This window comes from Lepisosteus platostomus, chromosome 4, assembly GCF_059453375.1.
Source record: "Lepisosteus platostomus isolate fLepPlt1 chromosome 4, fLepPlt1.hap1, whole genome shotgun sequence".
NCBI lineage: Eukaryota > Metazoa > Chordata > Actinopteri > Semionotiformes > Lepisosteidae > Lepisosteus > Lepisosteus platostomus.
The window spans coordinates 24,808,764-24,822,535 of NC_142614.1; the positions used below are offsets into that span (position 1 = coordinate 24,808,764).

The following is a 13,772-nucleotide window of genomic DNA, read 5'->3' on the forward strand; positions in this document are numbered from 1 at the left end:
GAGTTTTTGAGATTATAATTCCTTGTGTTTATATAGCAGATCAAGATCATTTTAATGGCCATCTACAATTTCTTGTATTAGGAATTAGTCTTTTTGCATCCCCCAACTTGCTCTCCCCGTCTGTGCAGGGGCTCTTTGGCTAAGGATCTGCACCTTGGCAGAAGTTGCTGGCAAGTTGCCGGTTTGTATCCCACAGATGGCAGAGGAATCCTACTCTGTTGGGCCCCTGAGTAAGGCCCTTAATCCCAGCTGGTCCATGGGTGCCGTATAAATGGCTGACTGTGAGCTCTGATTCCAAGCTTCTCTCCCTCTCTGTGTGTCTAATGGAGACCAAGTTATTTTATGCAAAAAGACGAATTCCTAATACAAGAAACTGTATATGGCCAATAAGTGACCTTATTCTTATTCACCTGCTTCTAACCTACAGTACAGTAGCTCCGTGAAAACAATTTTCCTAGAAGCCAATTAGCCTATTGGACTATGGGAGGAAACCCATGCAAATGCAGGGAGAACATACAAACTGCATGCAGACAGCACTCCAGGTGTGGAACTGAATCCAGGACCCCAGTGCTGTGAGTCACTGTCGCCCCTTCCTCCATGAAATCAGATTTAACATGGAAAGTTCAGTCGGCCATCATGTAACAAAGAACAGCCACACACAGTTTAAATTGATACTGTTTTATAAAATACAACATAAAAGCAGCTTCCCTGAAATTGAAATCTGAACCCTGCTTTTGCTGCAGTGGTAAAGCAATTTCACTTCTGCTTGCACCATACTGTACATATCTAAAATAATACAGACATAAAACAGGCTGAGACTGAAGCCTACACCTTACATATCTGATTTACAAACACAGTCAATACAAAAACAGTCAATAAATTAAACAGTAACTAGAAAAGAAAGTCACTTAAACCACCAAAATAAAATTATTTTAAACTACTATCATTTATAAAATTGGGAAGAATTGTGAAATGATTTTGAAGCATAAAAAGTAGCAGATGTAAAAGCTGTATTAATCTTGAATCCTAGCTCACCTATCTAGCTGAAGTTTAAAATATAATAATTAAATCATTCTGGAAGTAAAAGGTATTTGGAGGAATAAATATTGATTAATCATGTTCATTTATGTAAAACATCTTTCTTCATACATTTCTTGTCTCACTGTTAAAATGTCTTTGAGTGCAGCTATACTATTTGATATACAGTACAATACCACACAAGAAGCACAATAATCTAGTTAATGGTTGCTTTAGGGAACAGATGACAAATTGTGATTTTTACATTAGGTACAATTGGCATAGTTAAAGCAAAACATGCAAAACATCTTCAATGCCATTACCCATTTCACGCTTAAGTATTTTAATAACAGTTTAAGTAATCTCTGTAGTCATCTTTATTCTCTTATGTCACTCCTTGATTCCTTGAAGAAGCTTTAACAGGTGAGTTTCCATTACCTGTTGTACTGAAAAAAAAAAAAAAAAAAAGGCACTCAGAATAACATCACAGTTTACATGGTAAAATGTCTGAATGGAACAATGAAACGAAATAATATGGTATGGAAATGACAACGGTAACTATTTAAATTCAAACAATATCATAATGTAAAGTTGTGTGTGCACTAACAAATGTCGTATAAAACAAAAGCTACAGTACATAGAAACTGTTATTTTAAAAAAAATGCTGATAAATACACCAATTACAAAATATGCTACCCTTTTCAAAATCTGAATCGCTGTTTCAATATAAATATGCACATTTTCACTACATTTATCCATCCATTTTCTAGCCACTAAATTCAATACAGGGTTGCAGGGGAGTCGGGAGTACAGGGTTGCAAGCAAGTTGCGCAATATACGGTACATCTTGAAGGGGATGTAGTGTCCAACACAGGTCAGCCAGACACATACACAAACCATCACACACTCACATCAGGATCAATTTCTCCAGAAGCCAATTAACCTACCAATATGTTCTGGGACTATGGGAGGAAACAGGAACATCTGGCAGAATCCCATGCAAACACAATGAGAACATACAAACCCCACGCAGAAATCACCCTAGGTCAGTTATTAAACCCAGGGCCCTAGTGCTACGAGGCAGCAAATACTAATCTCTTTACCAGCATGCCTCCCCATTTTCAATCCACTATGCATTTTATCTTAATGAGAAAGGACTTATTAAAACTAATAAGTATAAAAAATAATCTGAAGCATATCTAATCTAAAGTATACTAATCTAAAACTAGTCTAAAAATAAAAATAAGTATTTTTGTTATTTGTCTTTCATACCTAGCCTATTCCTAAAGAACTCTTCTTTGCATGTAAAGAAACCTAAGCTTTGGATGTGCCGAGACGCAAGAAAGGGTTTTACAAAATGATGCACTTCCCCTCCAGCTGAAGAAAAAAAACACTTCAACAGATTTTTTTTCCATGAACCTGTGATTAAAATGTTGTACATATTTTATACATATTTTAATAATTGAGGATCTAATTTTCCAGAGGATGAACTGAACATGCTGAAGCAATAACTTGATGGCAGTGTTTAATTCATGAGGTTCACGAATGATGATTCCACACTGACTACATCTGGGCGCTGGCATTTTAAGCACTCACATGTACAGTTTGACTCTGAACGGACTTAGTATGTGCCAACAGGTTCTAGTATATAAAGCCAAAATGTTTGATAAAACATTAAAAATGTGTCCTGAATGACTTCACATAATTACAGCTGCTGTGCACATTGCTAATCAATGTAAAACTGGCACGCTGCATAATGGTACATGGACATTCCTGGTTTGTTTCTTAGTCTTGTATTTGTCAGGTTATTTCTCTGGGAATCAAAAATCAACAGCAGTCAGATTGGGACAGGAACAGAAAACATGGCCCAGGTTTGAACATACAGTATGTCCACAGTATTGATCATATCTGTGGATAAATTAACTAACTAATCTTTTCATGAGAAAAAAAGTCTGCCATTTTTGGCATGCCCATTTGAAGTGTCACATCACTGCTAAGATCAATTCATGTCAATCCAGTCAGTGAATGCAGATGTTTAACTATAAGACACACCAATCTTTCTCTATAATTCCTTATTGCATTTTGGAGCCGAGTTTGTCTTTGGCGGACGTCTTACCAGAACCACAAAAATGGTCCATGTTCGAATGGATATTCTCCCTGTGCTCCGATTTCCTCCCACAGTCCAAAAACATACTGGCAGGTTAATTGGCTTCTGGAAAAACTGCCCCTGAAGTGAGTGTGTGCGAGTGTGTGTCTGTGTTTGTTGTGAGCGCAGCAGTTCCATCCAGAGAGTATCCTGCGTTGCATACATTGCTTATTGGGATAGGATCTGGCTCCCCTGTGACCCTGAATTTGATGAAGCAGTTAGAGCAGTGGTTCTCAAACTGTGGTACGCCAGCTGGTACGCCATATGATCCATAGAACTTTGTTGTGTGCGCTGAAAAATCGGGACGGTTTTCATATTTTCTATTTTAATACGTGTCGAATACGCAGCCTACGTACTGCGATTCAGTGCGGGCTAATACTTCAGTGGACACAAGAGATACTCTGTAATTCTATACCACTCTATAGGAATGCGTGCTACGGACGAAGTGACCAATTGTATTAAAAAAAAAAACTATCTCCAGCAAATAGGGAGGTGGGAGAATGTGCGTGATTTTGGAACAATGCCAATGTTGTAAACACAGGAATGCATAGAAATACGTGCTACTAACGCTTGTAATCTTGTGAGCACAGGAAAGCATGATAGATAACAGAAAAATATTTAAGAACTGTTCTAAGTTAATTTGAGAAAAATACACAGAGCGTCTCTGCGTTTCGCTCTCATGCGCATGAAATAAAAACTTAAATATGGAAATAAAAACGGAAACGGGGAAAAATGCAAGCTTGCGGATTGCTAAAGCAGGTAAGCTCCACACTATTTTTGAAGAACCTTATTTACCGTTGGCAAAAGAGCTGACACGTATTATGTGTGGAGAAAAAGCTGCTAAACAGCTCGACCTGCTGCCCCCCTGAAAGACACAGTCATTCATAGAATTATTGAAATTATATCAAAAGTACGCTGATAGAGCGCGTTAAGATGAGCAGATGTTTTTCACTGCAATTAGCTGAGTCTAGTCAATTTGGCCAATTCACTCGTTTACGTTAGATACGAGTTTGAGGGTACGTCCCATGAGGACTTTCTGTTATGTAAGCCGCTACCAACAGGAACTACAAGAGAGCACATATTTCAGCTTCTGAATGAATTTATCGAAGAGAATGGCATCGACTGGATAAAATGTGTCGGAGTTTGTACAGATGGTGCTAGAGCGATGACAAGCCGACATAGCGGTGTAGTTGCACGAATTAAAGAGGTTGCTCCAGAAATTAATGGACGCATTGCAACATTCACCGCGAGAGCTTTGCATCAAGAAAATGCCTGACGATTTAAAATCTGTTAGACTCTGTTGTGAATTGTATCAAGGCTCCAAAAATGAATTCACATCTGCTTTGCTCGACTAAACAGGCTCACCCCTCTCACTGAAGTGGTGCTTTTTTATTATTTTTGTTGTTGGTACTGTTTTTTTCTGTAAAACGCTTTGAGAAGCTACATTTAAATGCGCTATATCAAAGTGTATTATTATAATATTTATTATATGTATGTGTGAGTGTGTGGACGCACACTCATGTTTGTCATTGAGAATTTCTGGGGTTCCTATGAGATGATGACTTGTAGGTGGTACTTGGATGCTTTGTTTGGATTAGGGGTGGTACTTAGTCCAAAAAGTTTGAGAACCACTGAGTTAGAGAATGAATGGGCTACAAATGCTGTTGTGTTACCAAAAAAGGCACTGCCAGATGAGCCTCGCAGGGAGGGTGAGACTGCTGGAACTACTGATAAGACAAACTTTACAAATAACGTCAGATTTTGCAGGAGTGAACTCCTTGCATAGGGGATTTTGATTAAGCCAAATGCTAAAAACAATATACTCACACAGTTTCTGGGTTATTACAACAACTGAAATTGCCTTGGGTTTTATACTTAGGTGAGCGTTCTGGCGCACTATGGCTGCCGTCGCATCATCCAGGTGGATGCTGCACATTGGTGGTGGTGGAGGGGAGTCCCCATTACCTGTAAAGCGCTTTGAGTGGAGTGTCCAGAAAAGCGCTATATAAGTGTAAGCAATTATTATTATTATTATTACTTTGGATCCAAACTTCCTAACTCCGACTCTAGAGGGCTGACGTACAAGCAGGTTCTATAGGCTGAATGACTTCAATGAATTCAACTAGCTGAGCTGGAATTAAAACCTGCTTGCACAGTTGTCCTCCAGGATCATAGTTGGGCAACCCTCCTTTAGATCAATTTTGCATGTTTAGTTCTCAGTATTATCAGTATTAAAACCTACAAAGAAGAAATGTATTATAACAGATATTTACCATTCCTATGGCCCATAGCTACAGCCATATCCATGGCATTGAAGCCTGAGTCAGTTTCAATTGTTGGGTCGGCTCCACTGTCTAAACAGAAAAGAAAGCAAAGGAGAGCCATTCAAAAACATACAGAAAGCACATCAGATTCAACATGTTTTAACCATTTAAAATGGCATCATTATCATTGTAGTTTAATTGCTACAAACCTTTTCGTATGCAAGTACCATGCTACTGTATTAATTCTGTTTATTGGAAGAAATTGCTCCTTTTTGTTATTCAGAATGCAGTTATACCTGCATTTAAATTGAACTGTAATTCTAAAGGTGTTGTAATACTGTCCCACTGATCTAAACACATCTTCATATCAAACCAAACCCAAGAGCACCACAGCTAATTAAACGTGCAAAAATATACATCTAATCAAAACTCGTCACAAATTTCAGTTTTGTCTAGAAATATATCTGTATCTCGCCATCTTTGAAACCCATTTTTAAATAAAGCAGTTTAGTATAGCTCATGTAGAGAATCAGCACACACAGGCAGCATTGGCTACTGTCCATAACCACTCTTGTCCACTTCAGTTCGCACATCTCTAATGTGGCTCTCTCACTTCTGAAGGGTAATTCATCCAAGACTCATTTTCTGTGCCTGATGTCCTCTTAATTGGTGCAGCTGGAACTAGTTCAGTGTTTTCGAGTGGTTAGCGCAAATATGCCCAGCAGTTTAAGATCCTGCACTTCAAAAGCCCATTGTGTGAGAAGAAATAAAAAAACAAATATTACCCCTAGAGTTTATCAGAAAGTGTTTCCATCTATCTGTGGTCAGAATGTAATGCCATGCATTTTTTAAGGGCTGTCCTTTTTGTGCTTACCCAGGAGAATTTCCGCACAGCGTACATGATTCCCATGCACAGCATACAGCAAAGGAGTGCCCCCATTCTGAAATAAATCAAGCATGCTTTTCTTAGAATGGAAGATCATAACAGTGAATCCACGTCACAGAGATGAACGATGGAACATTTGTTTTTCATTCCGTCATCATTACTGCAAGCTTCACAATGTGTTCCTAAAACAGCAAATATATAAACAAAATACCTATCTTTAGCTGGACAAAGAGACTTAGATCTACATTTTCTCTGATAAAGACAAAAAGGATTTAGAGTCAATGATTCCAGTTGTCCTCTAAATGAATTATACATAATTCTGTGAAACATATATAAGTATTATATAATAATAATTCAGATTACCCCAAACATGTTGTTTTAATTTGCTTATCTGAATCTGTTCATCATATGAGTACAAAGAACAAGGTTTAGATGCATAAAGACTTGCAAATTAAATATTTTTAGAAAACTCTCTTTCTGCCTTATTTCTCTCACTATATTCGATTTTTCAAGGCAGCTTTAAATGCCATGATCAAACCAAGCACTCTTGCATCATCAAACACTCAAGACAAGCAAAATAGAATGGTCAAATATCACTTTAAATGGAGAAGTTCCCCAGCCTGTGGTCACAACAAGACAGCAATTAGTCAGAATGCACATAAAACCATTTATTACAAAACGCGAGAGCTTTCATTACAGTATTTTGTGCATAGCAAAACTCCAAAACTTGAGAATTACTAAATTTATACAAAACTATCAGACGAAAGAAAGAAAAGGGGGGATTTTTCAGATGCCAAAACAATATGCTGCAATCGCCCACCTGAACAGGAAAAATAAACAGAAAAGATTTGAAAGGCAGACTTACCCAGTCATACTCATTGACATCCACTCCACAGTCTATGAGCATCTTCACAATGTCAGTATATCCTTTACTGCAGGCTAACGACAGAGCACTTTCTCTTCCTTTTGCAAGGATATTGGGATCTGCTCCCTACACAGAAGGAAAGGTAACGAAAACCCAAATTTAATGTCTTTTGGAGCACAATGTCTTTTATTTTTAAACATTATTTCCTACTTAGAATCAACTGGACTTTTTTGGGGTTATGAAACATGCATTTGTATGTGCATCATTAGATTAAATTGGTGGTCAAAAGTAGTTCCAAGACATTCCAAATAAGAGGCAAAAAAATCCATACAAAATACAAACCTAACTAGGAGATGGGAGATCTGTTGAAGAAAAAAAAAGACTGAAAAAGCTGCAGAAGTTGTTGCCTAAGAGGCGGTGCAGCACAGGGACTGGCAACACTCATTTTTAGAAACCTTAAATTATCCACAGGATTCAAAATGGTAATTTAAGTAAATGAATAATCAAATGTCACTTTGTTATACTAGGTCTCTATCAAAATATGTCAACAAGTCTGTATTGCTTCCAGATCCAACAACAGATTACATGTTGTCACTATGAAAAGATTTCTTAATACTTGTTTTAAAAAAACTCACAAATACATTTCACAAATACATACATTGTCTTATTTTTTTATTATACTCTCAATTTGTAAATGGTGTAATCTCCAATACATTATTTAAATAAAGCAATAATATAGCTGCATAATTGTTCAAATTTCTACAGGAGCTACATGTCGAAAGACCAGACCGACCTCCTTGATAAAGTCTTGCCTAAAGAGTATATGTATACATATCATGTTGTCTCTTTCCTAATGTTCGCCTAAAACACTACCTGCTGGAAGGCAGCACAGTGGTGTAGTGGTTAGCACTGCACAGCATTGGTTCAATTTTCGTATGCTCTCCTCATGTTTGAGCAGGTCGCCTTTGAGTGCTCTGGTTTCCTCCAGAAAATTAAGGAGTTTTAATGTAGAAAGCACAATGCTGACTTTTTTTTTTTATAAGTAAGAGTTTTATTCAGAGCATTCTAACCTTTCATATTTGGACCTGGGAAGGTGCCTTGTCCTTGCAGAACAAAAACAACTTGATCAAAGCTGGTAGCAAGATTACCAGCACATCCATGGACTCAATAACACTTCTAACATAGACATATTATAAATCTGGCACATAAAACATCCTAGATGACCCCTTTTATCCACTCTTCTTAGAATATACTTTGATACCCCTTGGAAGGAGTTACCAGATCCTCTGTATGAAGACTAAGAGAGTACTTCCTTTATATCTAAAGGCACTCAACTGTTGAAAAATGAAACAAAAAAAAATGTTTGCAGGTTGGGATTGTATGCTGTTGAATGTTGTTTTGTCTCATGGAATTGTACAGTTGTTTTATTGTATTATTATCGTATATGTTCTATGTTCATGCACTCTTGATGTGCAAGATAAATTCCCTTAGGGGCAAAAAAGGTTCATTCAAATTCAATTCAAGCCCATAATCCTTCTCTGGATTTGAGTGTGTGTGTGTGTGTGTGTGTGTGTGTGTGTGTCTGTGTGTGCCCTGTGATGGACTGGCGTCCTGTCAAGGCTGTGTCCTGCCTTGTGCCCCTTTTTTGCCAAGAGAGAAGCCAACTCTCCCACAGCCCAGAACAGAACAAACCAGTCTGAAAATGGGTTGTGCAGGAGCTCAGACACATTTGAATAAAAGCAAGATCCGCATTCCAGCAACAAACTTGCATGTTTCCCATATTCTGCACATGTTCCTTCAGTGCTAAGAGCAATGTAAACCCCCAGTCCTGGTGCAGCACTGTAGAGCTGTGAGTCAGATTCAGTCTAAAGCTGTGGTTCTTAACCTGGGGTGCCAGATGCCCTGTCTGGAGATGTTAGGCGTGCCAGATTTCTTTAAGAGGATAAATCAACGAAAACATAAATGAAGCACAGGCACATAACGACAACTTCTTTGTTTCATCAAACCTAGGTATTATAAGGTAACCTTTAAAAAAATCTGCAATTATTCATGTATTCTTAATTTTACTGCAAAATTAAAAGATTTCTCTCTCTTTCAGTCTGTAGTTCTGATGTATGTTAGATTTACAGGACTCCCTTACTTCAACACATTTTGTTGAGGGGCACAAGAACATATTATGAGACCCAAAGGGGTGCAGGCTCCAGTAAAGATTAAGAGCCACTGCTCTAAGGTTCTTACGTTCTGAAGCAGGAACTCCACAACAGCAATCTGGCCATGAGCTGCTGCCCACATCAGAGGAGTGAAGCCTTCTTCGTCCTGAAGGTTAATTACCGTTTCTAGGTAGACAATTTAAAATTTAAAATCACTACTAAATACTAAACCAAAAAGAAGCAATTGAGTGAAAAAGAAAATCAATGACTTCTAACAATAGAACATTACAGAGTACCCCCTACAATAGCACAATACAAGCCTCACACAACTTAGATAACACCTAAACACATCATAATACTATAACATGTATTAGGGCATTAAGCCATTATATGTAAGAAAACCCTTTAAATTATTTTCCCCCCTTTTCATAATCCACAACAATTATTCATGGGTTTATGCGAGTCAAGAGTCTGTAATGAACTTGCCCACAATTTGCTTCAGTTGCTATAGAAACAGAGCAAAACAGATGTCAGCCAAAGCTTCTTGTATCCTATGATTTCTCTATCTGATAACACTGAAGAGTACCATGTTAAAAAGGACATGAGTGAGTGAAAAAATCTCACCACACACCTTGCTCAATCCTGCTTGCCAGGAACACCATTTCTCCTTGAGCTGCAAGCTGGTGAATGGACAATGCTAGAACACAAAAGCATATTCAAAGCATCAGTTAAGAAGGGTATTTTAAAATACTGCATGTTTAAAACATTAAAACATTTCTTAATCAATTTAAGCAGTACTTGTTTTTTGTTTCACACAACTTCAGCTTTTTTTTTCTCAAACTCTGTCAGGCCCCCAGTCATGTGATAAAAACGCAGGATACTCACAGTGCACCAGCAAAGGAGTGGAGGAAACTTCATTCCCACGGTGCTTGTTAGTGAGAGTTGTGGACTGCTTAATGGGAGAGAAGTGTTTGGTGGTGGATGGCGTGTACACGTGTCGCACCTGGATTCCAGGTGATGGCGACGTTTGAATGTTGCACTCCGCTGGGAAGAGAAAAAATAGGTTTAGTGATGCAGCTGATATAACCACACTACATTAATCATTCAGCAGTGTTCCACTAGAGCACATTCTTCAATACTACAGAGGAATTTGGCCAGCAGCCATATCACCCTGCGACTCATAGCTGGCAGCCCAGTGAAGTTAAGCAGATATGAGCCTGGTCAGTACCTGTATGAGAGACCTCCTGGGAAAAAACTAAGGTTGCTGCTGAAAGAGGTGTTAGTGGGGCCAGTGGGGGGCACTCACCCTGCAGTCTGTGTGGGTCCTAATGCCCCAGTATAGTGATGGGGAAACTATACTGTATACAGGTGCTGTCCTTTGGATGAGACATAAAACCGAGGTCCTGACTCTCTGTGGTCATTAAAAATCCCAGGGTGTTTCTCGAAAAGAGTAGGGGTGTAACCCCAGCGTCCTGGCCAAATTTCCCATTGGCCCTTACCAATCATGGCATCCTAATAATCCCCATCTATGAATTGGCTTCATTACTCTCTGCTCTCCTCCCCACTAATAGCTGATGTGTGGTGAGCGTTCTGGCGCACTATGGCTGCCGTCGCATCATCCAGGTGGATGCTGCACATTGGTGGTTGTGGAGGGGAGACCCCATTACCTGTAAATTACCAGAAAAGCGCTATATAAGTGTAAGCAATTATTATTATTATTAATGCCCCAGTAGAGTGACAGGGACACTATACTGTTAAAAGCTGCCGTCCTTCGGATGAGACGTAAAACTGAGGTCCTGACTCTCTGAGTCATTAAAAATCCCAGGGTGTCTCTTCAAAAGAGTAGGGTTGTTACTCCGGCATCCTGGCCAAATTTCCCATTGGCCTTTACTAATCATGGCCTCCTAATATTTCCCATCTATGAACTGCCTTCATCACTCTGTTCTCCTCCCCACTGACAGCTGTGTGGTGAGCGTACTGGCGCACCTCATCCAGGTGGGGCTGCACATTGGTAGTGGTGGAGGGGAGTCCACATTATCTGTAAAGCGCTTTGAGTGGAGTGTCCAGGAAAGTGCTATATATGTGTAAGGGTTTTTATTTTATTTTAATTGAGGCACTACATGACGAGAAAAGAGAGAAAGGAATGATTTGTAGGATAGTACAGTTGACCCGAAAAGGTAAATTCTCTGGGGAATCTCGTTACAGATGTCAGAAGATTGAATGGCGCAGACGTACCTTTAAATAAGACCGACGCCACCTCCAGATCCGAGTTCACCTGGTCCTGGATGTTCTTACTGTCCTCCTCGTTCAGGGACTTGACAAAGCGCGAGCAGACGTTCATGTCAAAGCGGTTGGGCAGAATGAACTTTATCCCCATGGCAACGTTCTGCGAGCCCCCCTCCTCTCCGCCTCCGCCCCCCTGGTGCTCCCCTTTGATGCTGCTCATGTCCTGCAGGATGCAGATGTCCTCCATCTCCTCTGTGACCAGTTGGCACTCTGCACTCTGATCCTCCATTGAATAAATCGTCCTTTACATAGTCCTCTCAGACACAACTGAGCCCCACACCCCGACCTGCATTACAGAGCTCAGGGTTCCGCTGACAAGACTGGAAGCCTGACGAAAAACCAAACATAAATCAGAGGTTAATGCCAGTGAAGACAGATCTGGTGGTGTTACATAGGAAAAGATTCACATATTCGAAATCTGTTTGTACCTCTTTAATAAATCTAAATGACACTGTGACTCCTAGTCCAGTACTTGGTAGCACAGACATTTTAATGGTTCACAGTGTAGCCAAATAGCTTTAAAAAACTGCACAGAGGTAATAAATTGGCAAGTGAAAACAATGAAAGGGTCTTTGAAAATGGATACTTCGCTGCTGTGGAACACCGTGGCCTTCTTTTCCATTTTATTTTTGTTTTCACAATTAGCAAAAGAAGAAAAAATCATCTTAGATGTACATACACGTTTATGTTAATGTGTGCTGAGGGGACGAAATGTGGTGGACTAGAACCAAAGACACTCCATTACTAAACATGCATTACAAAACCTCCCAATCAGCCATATCTCCCTGCTACTCACACCTGGCAGCCCACTGAAGCTAAGCAGGTGTGAGCCTGGTCAGTACCTGGATAGGAGACCTCCTGGGAAAAACTAATGTTGTTGCTGGAAGAGGTGTTAGTGGGGCCAGCAGGGGGCGCTCACCCTGCGGTCTATGTGGGTCCTAATGCCCCAGAATAGTGACTGGGACATTATACTGTAAACAGGCGCTGTCCTTTGGATGAGATGTAAAACCGAGGTCCTGACTCTCTATGGTCATTAAAAATCGCAGGGCGTTTCTCGAAAAAAGTAGGGGTGTAACCCCAGTGTCCTGGCCAAATTTCCCATTTGGCGCTTACCAATTATGGCCTCCTAATAATCCCCATCTATGAACTGGCTTCATTACTCTGCTCTGCTCTGCTCTCCTCCCCACTGATAGCTGGTGTGTGGTGAGCATTCTGGCCCAGGTGGGGACTGCACATTGGTGGTGGTGGAGGGGAGTCCCCATTACCTGTAAAGCGCTTTGAGTGGAGTGTCCAGAAAAGTGCTATATAAGTGTAAGCAATTATTAATTATTATTATCAGTTGAATACACTGAGACATAAAGGTTCGGTTAAAAGGGTTAAATTGGGAACTTGCCGAATGCAACCTGGTGCAAAAGCGTTTTATCACAGAAGGAGCAGGAATTAGTGAAAGGAGTAAATTGATTGGCTTTGGCCTAATTAAAGGCTTCACACTAGACCCATTTCTGTCTCTTCTGATTTTACACTGTTAAGTCCTGTTGCTGTACAGGGAACATGGTGAATTACAGAACATATATAGATATATGTACTATAAACTTCACCAATGTCACAGCATCAGTATACTACTTACAGTAAGTAACAGTATCGCATTCTTGTTTACTCTCCGTTCTTTCTTTGGAGGTGTCAATCTCCTGTCTTGGACACCGGCAACAAGTTTGAATACACATCAGACGGCCTTATGAGAGTAAGCACAGCTATTTATATTTTATAACAACAACGCTGTATGGATGTGATCGTACGCGTAGCCCCGGAAAAGCAAAATGAAACCAACGAATATTCAATGCATTTATAATCGTACACCTCTGAAAAAAAGCCCGAAGCAGACTACGGAGAAAATAAACACCCCAGCAAATTCTCCACAATATAAATAACTAGAGATACGGCATTTAAACCCCGAAAAACAACAATTGAATATTTGTAAATTCTAATCGGCACCATCAACCTACCAGTGCTCTTCAATGTAACATTTTCATAAATAACGCTCTCTCGCTTTTGTTGTTACAGGAAAACCGAAGCTGTTTGTGTCACAACCATACATTCAGAGCGCAAAGCTTATTGTAACGCTTGACACCCCCGTGCAATCAATAAAGTTTATTGAAGG

The 13,772-nt window shown here is 39.7% G+C and overlaps 1 protein-coding gene across 1 annotated transcript; it reads right to left on the reverse strand.

Moving 5' to 3' along the window:
- Positions 1-662: 662 nt before the first annotated feature.
- On the reverse strand, positions 663-13,764 carry ankra2 (ankyrin repeat family A member 2). Its single transcript, XM_088629157.1, has 9 exons — positions 13,618-13,764; positions 11,564-11,942; positions 10,214-10,372; positions 9,960-10,025; positions 9,417-9,514; positions 7,179-7,304; positions 6,302-6,368; positions 5,437-5,517; positions 663-1,463 (listed from the first exon to the last, which is right to left on the reverse strand). Exons 2-9 carry the CDS (start codon positions 11,841-11,843, stop codon positions 1,408-1,410), a joined length of 933 nt encoding a protein of 310 aa, XP_088485283.1. The 5' UTR covers positions 11,844-11,942; positions 13,618-13,764; the 3' UTR covers positions 663-1,407.
- Positions 13,765-13,772: the final 8 nt, after the last annotated feature.